This window comes from Candoia aspera, chromosome 4 (assembly GCF_035149785.1).
Source record: "Candoia aspera isolate rCanAsp1 chromosome 4, rCanAsp1.hap2, whole genome shotgun sequence".
Taxonomy (NCBI): Eukaryota; Metazoa; Chordata; class Lepidosauria; order Squamata; family Boidae; genus Candoia; species Candoia aspera.
In genome coordinates this window covers 103,204,624-103,219,946 of record NC_086156.1, presented here as the reverse complement: position 1 = coordinate 103,219,946, position 15,323 = coordinate 103,204,624, and the positions used below count along the sequence as shown (strand labels likewise).

The following is a 15,323-nucleotide window of genomic DNA, read 5'->3' as shown; positions in this document are numbered from 1 at the left end:
TCAACCTTGGCAACTTTAAGATGTGTGGACTTGCTGGCTGTGGTATTCTGGGAGTTGAAGTCCACATATCTTAAAGTTGCCAAGGTTGAGAAACACTGGCTTACAGGAAGAAACCCAGGGCATGCTTTAAAAATAAGCAGTACCATGAATATCCAAAAGCTTGTTTGAACAAACCCTGTATTTTATCCCCTCAGGCAGCCTGTTTATATCATGGATTTCACTTTGCACCACGCTGTAACAAGGCACCCTCGTTGGGCTGCTGAGGGACATAATCCAAGCAGTAGGGGCCCCCCAGGAAGGGGCCACATTCCAAATGATACTGAAAATCAAGGCGCCCGTGATCAAAGTAGCAGACCTCGCTATGAGGTTTCCCAGACCTGGGAGTTCGGTCACATGACCCCAGAAGATCATCATCATAACGGTTGTCTTCATCCCAGACTTGAATTCGGAGCTGGCTGGTCTCTCCCAAGCCCTGGATGTGCCCCAGATCCAAGTGGGTCATCCATACTGGGTTGTTATTATTCCACACCGTGGATGTCTGGCTCTTAATCTCTTGGAAAGACACCGTGACGTAGGCATCCGTCTGTGTGGAATAGTCTCCCCAGAGATCATAGGCACGTTGTATCGTCACCGTCAGCTTGCTCTGGCCTCGCTCCCGGGAGCAGCACATGGTGTTAGTGGTGCTGTCGCTGGGGCACACGCAGGAGCAGGGGTCCCGAGCACTGCGTTGAGTGCCAGGAGGACACGGCTGGGTGCAGTTCCTCCAAAGGGCCCTTTCTCTGATGTACTCGCTCACTGCCTGCCGCAACCCTTCCCGCTTTGGGTCGCCCTTGGGCACCAAGGTGTGGATGGGCTGCAGGGAGTAAGAGAGGAGGGCTGGCATAGACCTGAGGCCTTCCAACCACTCCCTGTAAGCTTCGGTGTTCTGATCGTTGGAAAAAAGCAAGTCGGTGTGTTTGTCCCCTCCCACAACCTCAGTGTAACGCTCATTGTAGGTCTGGTGGAAGCTCCCTTTAAAAGTCTTTTTCTTCTTCAGCTCTTCACATGCACTGTAGGCTGCACTGAGACTTCCTCTGCCACCTCCAATGTTGGCTGTGGCCTCAAGGCTTAGACAGTCCTTGACTTCATCCGCTGTCACCCCATCCAACACTGTCTCACAGACCCGCAGTGCTGTCACGTCCCTCATGCGTCCCCCCAAGCGAAGATGGTTGATGAAATGGGTCCCATAGATTCCGATGAGCTGGCGATATTCCAGCTGGGACTCGGGTTGGTACTTGGCAGGGAGACGCTTCAGGGCATGCTTGAAATGCTTGGTGAGTATATGTTGGCTGATACGGAAGCTACAAAGGAAGCAGAAGACCACAAGGATAGTGTGACAGAACTAGGCAGGCTTCTAAACAAATTATAAAGGACTTTGATTCTGGATAAGCCCATAAGGGCAGCAATCTTGCAGGATTGGTGACTAGTTAGCTACTGAGATGTTCCCATAACTGTCACCAAGAGTTAAACTGCCCAGAAAGAAGGTGGTTCCATTCCTAGGGAATTTTTCTAACAACCAGAGAAGGATAAGTCCTCCATGAGTTCGCCAAGTCCTTAAAAGAATTGACGTTCACTTCTTCTACCTTTCAATTCCATACATCAGCTCTGCTCAGCCTGAGCAGGCAAATATTTTCTGTTTGTGTTTAATCATAGATTACTCAGATAGATTACTCAGATAGATGAATCATTTATTACACCTTCACATGATCCATCGTTCATTGATCCTTTGTGATGTATCTCTTCTGGGGTTTTGATTGGTTTGGGATCACCTAAGAAAATTGATTCCAGTTGGGCAGAATTAGAATTGGTTGGCAAGCTGGCACAGAAGGGATAGTGTAGTGGTGAAGGTGTTGGACTAGCAGCAGGAAGACCCATGTTCTAATCCAACTTCAGCCATGGAAGCTCACTGGATGACCTTGAACCAGTCCCCCTCTCTCAGCCCTACCAACTGCACAGGGTTGCTGTTGTGGGGGGAGGGAAATAGGTCTTGTGCCATCTTAAATATCAGCACATATCAAATAAAAATACCAGTGCTAACTGCTACCAGGGGATAGTGAGAGATCTGAACTCAGATGGATCTCAAACAAGATCCTTCAAGAAACCTATTTTAACCAATGCATGAGTTTGCCTTTCTTCTGCTTCATTTTATAGCCTTTTCACCTTTTGTACTGAAGGTGTATTACTAACTTTTTAAAGCTGTTCTGTGAATCTATGCTGTACAAAGAGCGGCATAAAAATGATTTCAGTAAATAAATGGAATCCAGCACTACAGTGGCATTCCGCAGTGGAGAGAAAGGAAAATACTGTTGACTCAGTTTTACACTTCGGATGGAAATTATGACTCATCTCATTTGACTACTGGTAGGGCAAATTATGATATTAATCGTTACTAATTACTATCCAGGCCTTAGCAGGTGGAAACATTTAGCTGAGTCAAGCTTAGTCAATATTTGGATAGGAATTCCAGAGCTGCTGGTTAGATTAAGGCAGGGTTTCTCAACCAGGGTCCCACGGGAGATCACAATTTATTTTAAAAATTATTTCAAATTCGGGCAACTTCACATTAAGAGAGGTAAGTTCCATTCTTCATTTTTAGTTTAAGAACACCGTTAGTGCATTATACAGGCTTACCTATGAAACAATTATAATAATTTTTTAACTTCTGGCTTATATTTGAGCCTGAATGTGCAGGGGTCGCCCAAGGCCTGAAAAATACTTCGACGGTTCCTGCAGGGCCAAAAAGTTGAGAAAGGCTGGACTAAGGAGTTGAAAAACCATCTTGGGAGGCAGCAGTGACAAAATGGAAATACTGCCCCCCAAAATTGCATGGATGCAGTCACCAGGCGTCAGTCTTGACTCAGAGATATTTTTAGCTTTACCAACTATCATCCCCCTCATTGTCATCTTCCTACTCCACACGTTGCATCTGTATTACATGAATTCGGTTTCCAACACTTCTCTAAGGAAGGGTGCTGTCGTTATTAATCATATCTCATCAGTGAGGCATGCCTGAATCTGAGTGAGCACTGGATACCTGTCAGGCAAGAAATCTGGACTTGGACACTCATTCCTTTGCCCTTCCCCACAAGATGCCCTCAAAGCAACTACCACGCGAAAGGACGATTGTACTAAAGCCCCATAGGATTTCCCGGCCCTTATACAGGTAGTCCTCGCTTAACAACCATTCGTTTAGTGACAGTTCGGACTTGCGATGGTGCTGGGAAAAATGACTTGTGACCAGTCCTCACACGACCGTTGCAGCATCCCCACAGTCACCTGATCTCAATTTGGGCACTTGGCAACCGCGTTGCATTTATGACCATTTTGCAGCGTCCTGTGGTCACGTGATTGCCACTTTCGACCTTCCTGGCTGGCTTCTAGCAAGCAAAATCAACAGGGGACTGGCTGATTCACTTAACAAACACGTCGTTTGCTCAATGCCCTCAGTGATTCACTTAACAACCGCGGCAAAAAAGGTTGGGTCACATTCACTTAATGGCCACTTCACTTAGCAACTGAAATTCTGGTCCCAGTTGTCATTAAGCGAGGACTACCTGTACCTCCCCCATGCCTCCCTCACCTGTAGTAAGAGCAGGAGACCTCGTGGCTTGCAAAACTGTACTTGTCTTGGTTACTCTTCTCCATGGTGAAGTCAGCCATCTTTGAGTGGGATCCCGCCAGAGACACTTGGACCCGATTCCCAGGTTTCGCCTCTACGTCCAGTCCAGCCTTCCAGTCATTACGCACATCAGATGCTGCTCCCTGAACCACTCCGATGTCGGAGCTCTGTAGGGAAGTGTGGACGTTCTTCTGACACATAACTTTAGCTGCCCAGTCAGTGGCCGCCAAGGGAAGTCTCTGGAGAGGCCTCCCCTCCAGAAGAGGGTTCCGGCACAGGGTGCAGGTGCCATCCGCCCTCTGCCACCGATTCAGATCCAACACCTTGGCCTCCTTCTTCTCCAGCGTGGTGATGTCAAAGCCTTCCCCGGCCAAGCCGTAACCAGGCACAAAGTCATTTTTCTCCTCGCATTCATCGGCTGTGCTGATCTGGCACTGGGGAGCGACTCCGGTCAAGAAAAGGAGGAGGAAGGGGAGCTGAAGGGTGGAGGCGGCAAAGATGGGCCTTGCCCCTAGCATGGCTGACCCTGCAGGGGAAAGAAAAAGGAACTGTGAATTCCAAAGGAGAAGCTGCATTAAAAACTAGGTTTCAAAGAGGTGCACCTGGGTGGAAAAGACACAATATAATTAGTTTAAGGATTTTTTTCCCCATGCATGATGTGGGAATGGCCATTCTTTTTGAAAGGGGTCAGAGAAATTCTTAATAATTACAGTATTAGGTGTCTAAAGCACCTATGTTCAACCAACAGCAACCAAAACAAGGTGTCCAAGTTCAGTCTAGATGTACAAAGTCAAGAGATCTATCCTGATACCCTTGTTAAGTGTCAAATGAATCTCTGGCTGTCTTCCATAAGTTGCTGTTATCCAGATAACTTGGGATCTCAATTTCTAGTAAGCTGAAGATAGCTGGGAATTCCAAGGCTTGAATTTCCAGCCCATCTGGATGACACCAGGTTGGTAAAGGCTGATCTGCCACTTCTCTTGTAAAGACACTACATTTTTGAGAAGGAACAGAAGCAGCAAAAGACAGCATGGCTTTGCTCACAGTTTCCTGGTACGTCACTGTTACGAATTTACAGAGATGTGCTTCTTCACTACCACTTTTCAAACCACCCACACAAAATAGTCTTAAATCTGAATTCTCCACATTTGAAAGCATAGGCTTCAGTATGGGGCTTAAGAACATTTATAAACAATTCTAGGTTCCCCCCTCCTCCTTGCCTTTTTTTAATCAAACTGAGACCTGCCACTCTGCAGTAGTTAAGATGTTGGATAAGGAAGTGGGTTCTAGTCCAGCCTCAACCATGGAGCCTTAACCTGGGTGATAAGGTGCCAGTCATTCTCTCTCAGCCCAACGTACCTCGCAGGGCTGTTGTGGAGAAAAATAGGAGGAGGAAGCCCTACACATGCCACAGAGAACTCAGAGAAAGACAGGAAGTACATTAAATTAATCAGTATGTAAAGATCAGTTGGTATTCCAAAGCCACAATCATCAATCCTTCTCAGTCTGGCCAGGAAAGAAAGCCTCTTTTACATGCAGAAATCAGCAGATGAAAATGCTTCTTCACATCAGGAACTCCAAGGAATCACCCCATAATTGTCCCAGATCAATCTGCCGTTCAAGGCAAAGCTAGAAGAATCTAACAAAACAGTTCAGTCTGACAGCGGAGAGAGGATGCTTGTTAAAATTGATCAGGATTTCCAGACTGGTTTCTGCCCATCCCGATTACAGCAAAAATAGAATAACTGAACCATTCTTCTCACTGCAATTTTACTTCCTTATTTCTTCTCCCCCCAACACCCTGGGTCTAAACAGAGACCCACAGATATCCTTCCACAAATACATACCTTTAGTGGTAGCAGGAGAAATGCATGTGCGCACACCCGCTGAAGTCTATCTGCTGGCAACAGGATGTCACAGTCAAGAAAAGTGAAAAAGAAACTCAGCTCATCTACAGGATGACACAGTCCTTGATCAAAAGGTGAAAAGCAGAGGGGGGATATGACTCTGTGGTTTGCTCACAACATAACATGGGCGAGAAGATAAAAATCCACACCTCATATTTTGCTCACTGATTGACTTGTTTATTCCCTTTTCCTTCAAACAAATGAGGTTATGCATTTTCCACTCCCAAGTTTGTATCTTCACGACAACAAAGCAAGTTGGGCAGGCTGAGAAAAGGGGTTGGGATTATGGCCTGGGAATTTAGGCTTGGTTTGTTTTTTTGAAGCCTGGTCTGAGGATATTTTAATTTTGTTTCTCACTGTCACTAAAGCTTGGCCTGAGCCATGTTATACAAACCTGTTTTGAAAACATAACCTAAACTGCACGTGAAATGCTGAATGCAGAGATGGTCACAGGAGATGGGCAAAAAATTCAAGGTGGCAGCCATCATGCTGTGATTGAAATTCCACCTATTTTTGCACATAAAAAGTAGGTGGAGTTTTGATCACACTGTTGTGGCCACTATCTTGCTTTTTTTGACCGTACCTGGTGGACACCACTGGCCTTCCAGATTCCAGAAACACTGCTGCCATCTCATCTGGGGCAATTTCCACTCTCTAGCAAAAGGAAGAGTAGGCTTATAGTTAATGCCAGATGCTTGGTTAGGGAAATGCTGTAAATACACTGTATTTGCTCAGAGGCATCTTAGTTTTTTATCGGCTTCCTCGGTTTCACACCAGAAGTCAGCAATTGAAAACAGATCTAGTGAATAGCCTAGCCTTACATAAAAGTTTATTTCTCCACCCAAAACTGTGTCATAGCCAGTTCCAACTTTAGAGGTTACGCATTTAGGTGAGGCCCTAAGCCGGTGTTTCTCAACCTTGGCAACTTTAAGGTGTGTGGACTTCAACTCCCAGAATTTCCCAGCCAGCAAGGTCCCCTTTGACATTGGCTGTCAATTCCCCTTGCTGGCTAGGGAATCCTGGGAGTTGAAGTCCACACATCCTGAAGTTGCCAAGGTTGAGAAACACCGGCCTAGAGGAATCTTCCCTAAGAAGCTGCTTTCTAACTTTTTGACAAGTTGCCATTATTTGCCGTGGTGGGTAAGACTGATCCAAGTTGTATTCACAGCATCTGGAAGCTACTGGGATGGTGAAACCTGGTTTAGTGTGCAGCTAAGTCTGGGGGCCACAAATCCCATCCAGAAGTTGTTGCCTTTCCAACAGAGAACAGCTGTCTGTCTTTAAGATTACGCACTAAGGAAAAATTCAAAATGGAACCCTATTCCTGTATAGGGGACAGCCTAGAAGATTCAGCATATAAATCCTGTGTGTTATGAACAGATTCAGTCTCAGGGAAAATCCTTCCTTCCTTCCTCCCTCCCTCCCTCCCTTCCTTTGCAGGACCAACGGAAAAAAACTAGAATGGGATTGTGAAATCTGTGGTCCACTAGATGTTGCTGGACTAGAACTTCCATCTGCCTTTGCCAACATCCACCATAGCTGGGAACTGTAGTTTGACACTATCAGGAGAGCCACAGGTATACACCCCATGACCTAGTTGAGCCAATGTTCTGCTGCTACCTGGCAGCTTTACCTGTTGAATTTCTGCCAGTTTTATGCCTCTAGGACCACCTTCTTCAACCCAACGCCTTCCCTAAGGGTCACAAACCAGCACAGCCATTGGATGTGGGGTCTGATATGTTAAGAGAGCACAGCAGTTTGAAAAAGGATGTTTGAGGATGAAAATAGACTCTTCCAAGTTCATCCCTGGTCACCATGGCTGCCCAGGGAGATGCTTGGCATGGCAGACTGCTCTCATGGCTCCAGTGGTGGAATTTCAGGAACGGCAGTGGACCATGGGTTCTTTCGTTGCCTCAGCACAGGTGTAATGGTTTGTGGGAAAGACCTTGGAAGACGGTGGGGCAAAGAGATGTTGATGTTTTCCTACTAACGATTAAGACTGCTATTGTACCTAATAATTTTGCCAGGTGAAGAGGTTGTATTTGATTGTCTCCCTTCACGTGCTTGATGCAAATTGCCTGGGGGGAGGAACCTGCCCGGACTTGTTTCTTACTTCCTCTTTTTCTCTGTGCCGATATGTAGCCAAGCTAGGTAGCTCTCAATGAGAGCTAAGTCCTTTAAATATGTTTTGCTTTCGTTTTGCTTTTTGTAAATAAATTATTTTTATAGAAATGCCTCGTGTGTGACTTTTCTGATCTCTCCTGGGCTAAAGGCTTTCCCAGCAATCTGCCAACAAGAGATGCTGCCCAGGGAACGGTCAGATAAGAGACAGCATAGCTCAAAGCTGGATAATGGGCAGGGCGAGGGGCTCAGAAGGGACCCTCCCAAGTTTCTTGGGCCGTAAAGGAGACAGCAGGAGATCTGCACTTTCAGACTTGAAAGATTCTGTTAATGTAGCTTTACAATAAGGTAGAATTAGCTCATCTGGTCGTGTTTCCTGTCTGGTCTGCCTGATAAGGTGAAAGGAGCACCCATCTGCTCTAGTAGGATTGGGGAAAAGCACCATAATGCCCAGAGCAATGAGCAGATTCAATGAGCAGAGATTGGCTGGAGGGTTTCAGCAGAGGGGAAGCAAAAGTTCACAACAAAAGGCATCTGGACTGGGGGGGCAAAAAAGTCAAGATGGTGGCCGTGACTGAAGCCCTGCAATTTTTATGTGCATTGCACTTTTTAACATGCATTTTACATGCATATAAAAAAGAGGTGGGCTTTGATCACACAGTTGTGGCTGCCATCTTAACATTTTTGACCCCCACCAACACCCCAAGCAGATGCCCCTGCCCCAAAAAGATCATCTGTGCAGGCCCAAGGGGAGGAAGGGCTGCTAATGTCTCTCTTTGCACAGGCCCAGTTTGGCACAGTTACGTACATCCCTCAGGAATGCCAAGCAACCTCCTCGCCAAATCCCACCACTGCAGGCCGCATGGGGCACTTCCCAGGGAGAAACAGGAGAGACTGGGATGCCCTTCTGCCACCAGGCAGTCTGGGACACCAGTTCCCAGTTTGTCCCAGTACCTGGGATTTCTGGGAAGGCACCTAGTTGTGGAAAGATGGATGAGGACTAGACACCTGCTGCTCCAGAATTGGTTGGCTTCTTTCAGAGTCATCAAGGATATACTGTCTGCTGCCCTGCTTGTACCAATGTGCACGAGTCAAAGGAATCAAAGGAAATTATGGGTAAATCATAAATCAGAGTTGTTGAGAGTTGGGTGGCATACAAGTTTAATAAAGTATTATTATAATTAAATCATATGAATATTGCACCCATTTCACTGTGGCTACTCCTCTTTCCTCCAGCCATCCATTTGCCCAGTGTTTGAAGGCGCTCTTAGCCTGAAAAACAAGACTAAATGTGGCCCTTGGACCAAAGCCAACTTGCAAGGTGGTGGTTAGGGCCAAATGCAAGGGGAAACACCTGTGCTCTGCTCCAAGCTTTTTGGGGATAGAGAGTGATTAGCAAACATTACAAAATAAGAAAATAAAATGATAAAATTAGCAGAGCATAATCTAGAATCTGCAACATTTTTAAAGCAGGAATGAGATCTTACGATCTCCCAAATGTAAGATCACCATGTAGCTGGCATTGTGTGCATCAGGGGCTCAGGACCCCTTTCAAGCCTGAAAGGAAACTGAGGCATCAAACAGCATCTGGTAGGATGAGCTGGCAGCACTTTTGGCATATATTTAGGCTGGGTTTATAATACCCCCCAGATTAGACTAAAATGCAGCTGGATTTAAGCCACTCCCTTAGTGGGTTGTGTGAACCAGGTAATCACCACGTGTGCTATAATCTGGTTCTTCAGTTTGGACACAGCAAATTATGGAACAGATGACCCAGAGAAGTGGTGGGCTCTCCTTCCTGGTGTGTTCAGGCAGCCATCTGTCAGGGCTGCTTTAATTCCTGCCCCGAACAAGAGGTTGGAATCCTCAGTTTAAATGGTTTCTAGGATTCTAAATTAAACAAACACAAAGTAATTGCATTTTGTGGACCCATCCCCTCCGTGTGGGAGGTCAAGGACTCAAGCAGAAAACAGAGTTAGCAACTCCCTGTTAAAAATAACTTTGCTGGACTGAAATAAAAGAAAACTGCTCATCCAACTTTATGGCACTGTGTTCTGATTCGTATTTCTTCGGGGAATCATTTAGGATTTCTGAGCCACAGTTGACCTGAGCAGATGGCCACAACTAGCCAAGTTTGGCAGAGCTCAAAAAACTAAGTTTGTTCTCACCTGGTTAATACTTGGATGGGAGACCACTAGGAAATCCCCCAGCTGTAGGCCAGGCTGGGAAGTTGGAAAAACACCTGAAAGAAGGCAGTGTGGAACCACTTCTATATTGCTGCCAAGAAAACGACACAGATGTGTTCATGAGATCATCGGGAAGAATGGTGTCTTTTTGACAGCAAAACGAAGTCATGGCTAGAACGTACCAAGAGCACAATCCTCAGCTTCTGTGACAGAAGTGCCATTTTCTCCTCCTTCCCATGTTTTACATTCATTTCTTCCACCTGGGGATCCTAAACTTCTCCACATCATGTTTCTCACCATTTTGTGCTTTGGTCTGTTTTACAGGAAATGCTGCGGGTGGGTTGAGCTCTGATGTGGTCAGCATGGGCTGTGTGTGATGCTTGGGGGGATTTAGAAGGGAGGCTTTGAATCAGTGACAGTGACACACTTCTCTTTGAACTGAGCATCTCCTCTTGCACTTACCATTGGGGTGCTATGCATGTAAAAAGCAAGCAGAGCTTCAAATGCATCACAGCAGCTGCCATCTTGACTCTTTGGACCACGATCTGCTGGCATCCCTGCGTTCAGAACCAACTTGCATCAGTGATTTGCTTCCAGAGATCCTGGATGTTGTTTCACATCTGTTCATCATCCAGCCCGCTTGTGTGAAATGGCTGAGCGTGCAAAACCCAATGGAGGCTTATACCAAACAAAGAAATGGATCACTGGAGCATCACCATCATAAGTGGCCCGATCCCTGGCCACCAAGCAGGTTTCACGAGGGAACCTCAGAGTGGCTTCAGTTCCACCAAATGTTATGGGGTTAAATATACATATTTTCTCTCTTATCCTTGCTTCATATCATAGACCCTGCAATATAGGATTATGGGATTTGTAGTCTCACACACCTGGAGGGCACCATGATGAAAGCAGCCTGATTTAAGGTCACAGCAAATAGGAGCTTTACTCCTCTGTCTCTCTCTCTCTGTGTATAATTTGTATCCTGCCCCAAGGAACATGCATAGCATTCCTTCCTCTTATTTGTCCCCATAACAGCAACCCTGCAAGGTAGGTTGGGATGAGAAAGAGGGACTGGCAGGGGATGGATCTGAACCTCCCAGTCCAGCACTTCCACCATTCCCCCACACTGGCTGTCAAATAAAGTTCTATATACTAATTCTCTTATATGCAACAGCTTTATAACTTGGCAGATCTGTGGACTTTCAATTAAAATTAATTCCAGCAGCTTCTTCCAGTAACCTCATGCTTTCTAAGCTAGTTCTACTTGTTAAAATGCTGACTGTGACTCTGGCCAGTGAGCTTAAAATAAATTAAAAACAAATTTCCATCATAAATGCAGAAAATAGATTTTTGTGAATGAGTTGTCTCGCAAGGTAAGTTGCCTGGGACATCCAACTAATGTGTCCATCCTTTTCTTCCGGAGATTGTGACAATGGCCCTATGGATGAGAAGGGGGATACTGTGGGGAAGTTGTGCCCCACAAGACCCCAGTCGTGGAATCTGCTAATTCAGTAGTCTGCAGCCCAAGGTGTCCTTGTTGACACACAATGTGCAAGATGATGGGTGTGGGCACCACAGTAGAAGCTTCACTCCTGTTGCAAATGCCAAAAGGAGATCGGAAAAGATGTGCAGCTGAAGGATGAGAGGTGGATTTGGATTCTGGGGTAATCCCAATTATCTGGAGCTCCATCAGGAAATTGATGGTAAACAGTACTGAACACTGAACACTACCTGGTATTTTCTTTAGCATCCCAAATCTTCGAGTACCCACCCTGTAGATATTTAGGAAGGAAGAAAAGAACCATCTGAGTTATTCTGCTGCTGCTCTGCAACATGCAGTTTGCCATTAGCCCCCAACAAATTTGAGGTGCAATCCTAGCTTAAATTAAGCCTGGATAGAATGAGGGAAAAAGCTTTGTTTCAACGTGGCTTTGAATATCTGCACCACTCAAGTGCAAAAATGGAATTGTGCCTTGGGGTTTTGCCCCTAAAGGATCACCTATTTAATACATGACAAAAAGAGTTTACGATTGTAAAGATTCCTTGATCTGGTAAAACATTCCTGCAGGTGGAGGCTTTGCATTGCCCGAAGTGGGAAGACCCAACGTTTGCTTTTTCCTGAAACAAACTCAAACAAATCAACTGAGCTTGTGAAAATCCACTTTATTATGTAAGCATTCTTAATATCAAACCTCTTTAGTAAGGAGAATTGTATTTTTGTTCTTTAAGTAGGAACTACAGACTGATTAGCCAAAAGCAACCGAGAGTTACGCACACTTTAAAAGACTTGCAAAGCTACTAGTAGCAGCTTTTCCATGAACACCCACTCCAACTTTCTTGTGTTGGGCTAAGTAACCCAGAACTTTTCTGCTTGTACAGATCCAGGAGGCCAAGCCTTCAGGGAACCTGCATATTCAAGGCATTTGCTTTGCTCTTTCGCTGCAGCAAATCCCCCATGTATCTGGGGACCGCAGGAATGTAATCTAAACAGTAGCGTCCCCCCAGGTGGGGACCACAGACCAGGTGGTATTGGAAATCCAGGCGTCCATGGGTGAGGTAGCAGACTTTATTTTGTGGCTTCCCTGACTGTAGAGCCTCGCTGCAGGAACCCAGATTGTCATAATGCCGGAAGAATATGTACTTATCTTCATCTAGGACTTGAATATGGATCTGGGTGTTTTCCCCATGGACCGTGATGTCTCCCACATCAAACTGCACGTTCCACACCGGATTGTTGTTGTTGGACACAATGGGTGTGGAGAAGTATTTATTTTTTAAAGTAACCTTGACAAAAGCATCTGTTTGGGAGAATACGTCCCCCCGCAAACCATATGCCCGTTGAATGGTCACTGTGAGTCTGGCTAAGCCTCGCTCCCGGGAGCAGCACATGCTATCGGTGTTGCTGTTGCTGGGGCACATGCAGGAGCAGGGGTCCCGAGCGCTGCGTTGAGTGCCAGGAGGACACGGCTGGGTGCAGTTCCTCCAAAGGGCCCTTTCTCTGATGTACTCGCTCACTGCCTGCCTCAACCCTTCCCGCTTTGGGTCGCCCTTGGGCACCAAGGTGTGGATGGGCTGCAGGGAGTAAGAGAGGAGGGCTGGCATAGACTTGAGGCCTTCCAACCACTCCCTATAAGCTTCGGTGTTCTGATTGTTGGAAAAAAGCAAGTCGGTGTGTTTGTCCCCTCCCACAACCTCAGTGTGACGCTCATTGTAGGTCTGGTGGAAGCTCCCTTTAAAAGTCTTTTTCTTCTTCAGCTCTTCACATGTGCTGTAGGCTGCACCTGGACTTATTTTGCCCCCACCAATGCTGATCAAGGCCTCGATGTTTAGACAGTCCTTGACTTCATCCGCTGTCACCCCATCCAGCACTGTCTTGCAGACCCGCAAGGCGGTCACGTCCCTCACGCGTCCCCCCAAGCGAAGATGGTTGATGAAATGGGTCCCGTAGGTTCCAATGAGCTGGCGATATTCCAGCTGGGACTCGGGTTGGTACTTGGCAGGGAGACTGTTCAGGGCATGCTTGAAATGGTCAGTGAATTGTTCCTGGGGATTTATACCAAAACTGCAAAACGGGGGGGTGGGGTGGGGTGGGGGTGGGGGACACCATTAATAATATATAGATAATGCATGATTTCAATAATAAAAATAATTAATAATTTAAAAATGCCCTTGATTCAGGCTTAATTCCAGGTGTCTTCATGGACGTGGAAATACCATTTTCTTGGTAACAATACAGAAGTGGTTTTCTTCCAGGTGCCTAGTCCACTGCCTTGGAATTCCCTAATTTCCCATCCAACGGCTAGCCAGGCCCAACCCTGTTGGGCTTCCTAGCCCCAAAATATTGACTGGAGGCACCACCCACTGAGTTGATGGCTAAAATGCTATGATTTTGATCCTCCATTGGACAGAGTTCCTCTGTTTAATCCAGTAAACTAAGTGGCCAGCTGAATGTGTTCCTCTGAGAAGATCCCAAGCACCACTCATGATCTAAGAATGCCCCCTTTCATTCCAAAGGAACTACTGAGGCTATATCTACCATGAGTTTGGAAGTCCCTTTAAAAAATGGGAGACACTTTAAGTTGGGGGCCACTTCTACCAGTTACGTGTACAATTCCTCCTCATGGGAATATACAACTATTTCTATTTGATTATTGTTTAGATCATCATCATCTTCATCTTCATCACCATCATCTCTTACTACTAGTATTATCTCTTACTATTACTATTACCATATTTCTCCTAATTAATGTGTTTTAGACATATAGCTATCTTGTCAAACAACCCTGAGGATTATTTGATCTTAGTTTTATTCCTTTTAGTAAATCAATCATGATTATGAGTTTGATGCTGAGAAATAGCATTATGCCTGATGAAAAATCATGGCCGGTGGGAGATCCAGATGATGGGCTTACAGGCTCATCTTTCCGGATCCGCCCCCCCACCCCCCGATTATATTTTAAAAAAAACAACATACTACACACAAAGGATTTCTAATGACTGTGTCAGTGGGGAATTTGGAGTTTATGTCTCCTGCATCTGAAGGAAGTCAGGGTGGGACAGAATTGTACAGATTTCCTTTGGATATACAGCAGTGTTTTTCAAACTCAGCCACTTTAAGATCTGTGGACTTGATCTTAATCTGTGGTTGAAGTCCACAGATCTTAAAGTGGCCGAGTTTGAAAAACATTGGTATAGAGGGTTACATGACTGATTTCCCATTGCTGTAATTTCATTCCCACCTTGACTGGCAGGAATGCCAGCCCTTATGAGGAAAGCAAGTTAGTTAAATCCCAGCTCCCCACAATGATTCTTTCCAGATATTCATTACCTGTAGTAAGAGCAGGAGACCTCGTGGCTTGCAAAAGTATACTTGTCTTGGTTACTCTTCTCCATGGTGAAGTCAGCCATCTTTGAGTGGGATCCAGCCAAAGCCACTTGGCCGTGAATCCCAGGTTTTATCGGTACATCCAGTCCAACCTTCCAGTTGTTTTTCACATCAGATGCTGCTGCCTGAAGCACATTGATGCCAGAGCTCTCTAGGGAAGCATGGACCTTCCTCTGGCACAGGACATTAACTACCCAGTCAGTAGCTGCCAAGGGAAGTCTCTGGAGAGGCTTCCCCTCCAGAAGAGGGTTCTGGCACAGGGTGCAGGTGCCATCCGCCCTCCGCCACCGATTCAGATCCAACACCTTGGCCTCCTTCTTCTCCAGCGTGGTGATGTCAAAGCCTTCCCCGGCCAAGCCGTAACCAGGCACAAAGTTTTTGTTCTTCTGGCATTCATCGGCTGTGCTGATCTGGCACTGGGGAGAGACCCTGGTCAAGAAAAGGAGGAGGAAGGGGAGCTGAAGGGTGGAGGCGGCAAAGATGGGCCTTGCCCCCAGCATGGTTGACCCTATGTGGGAAAGAAAAAGGAGAAGATGCATTGCAAATTAGATCACAAAATGCAGCTG

At 46.1% G+C, this 15,323-nt stretch overlaps 2 protein-coding genes across 2 annotated transcripts; both read right to left on the bottom strand.

The window, feature by feature from the left end:
• On the bottom strand, positions 1-4,196 carry LOC134497409 (perforin-1-like). The gene is made up of 2 exons (XM_063303066.1): positions 3,620-4,196; positions 1-1,340 (listed from the first exon to the last, which is right to left on the bottom strand). Exons 1-2 carry the CDS (start codon positions 4,174-4,176, stop codon positions 218-220), a joined length of 1,680 nt encoding a protein of 559 aa, XP_063159136.1. The 5' UTR covers positions 4,177-4,196; the 3' UTR covers positions 1-217.
• An 8,008-nt stretch (positions 4,197-12,204) lies between these two features.
• Positions 12,205-15,323, bottom strand: LOC134497408 (perforin-1-like). Its single transcript, XM_063303065.1, has 2 exons — positions 14,701-15,323; positions 12,205-13,434 (listed from the first exon to the last, which is right to left on the bottom strand). The coding sequence occupies exons 1-2, from the start codon at positions 15,294-15,296 to the stop codon at positions 12,270-12,272; spliced, it is 1,761 nt and encodes a 586-aa protein (XP_063159135.1). The 5' UTR covers positions 15,297-15,323; the 3' UTR covers positions 12,205-12,269.

Excerpts from the sequence above, each read along its gene's own strand:
- LOC134497409 (XM_063303066.1), bottom strand. The coding sequence starts at position 4,176 with ATGCTAGGGGCAAGGCCCATCTTTGCCGCCTCCACCCTTCAGCTCCCC. Across the intron at positions 1,341-3,619 it reads GTCTCCTGCTCTTACTACAG|CTTCCGTATCAGCCAACATA; the intron begins GTGAGGGAGGCA and ends CTTCCTTTGTAG.
- LOC134497408 (XM_063303065.1), bottom strand. The coding sequence starts at position 15,296 with ATGCATCTTCTCCTTTTTCTTTCCCACATAGGGTCAACCATGCTGGGG. Across the intron at positions 13,435-14,700 it reads GTCTCCTGCTCTTACTACAG|TTTTGGTATAAATCCCCAGG; the intron begins GTAATGAATATC and ends CCCGTTTTGCAG.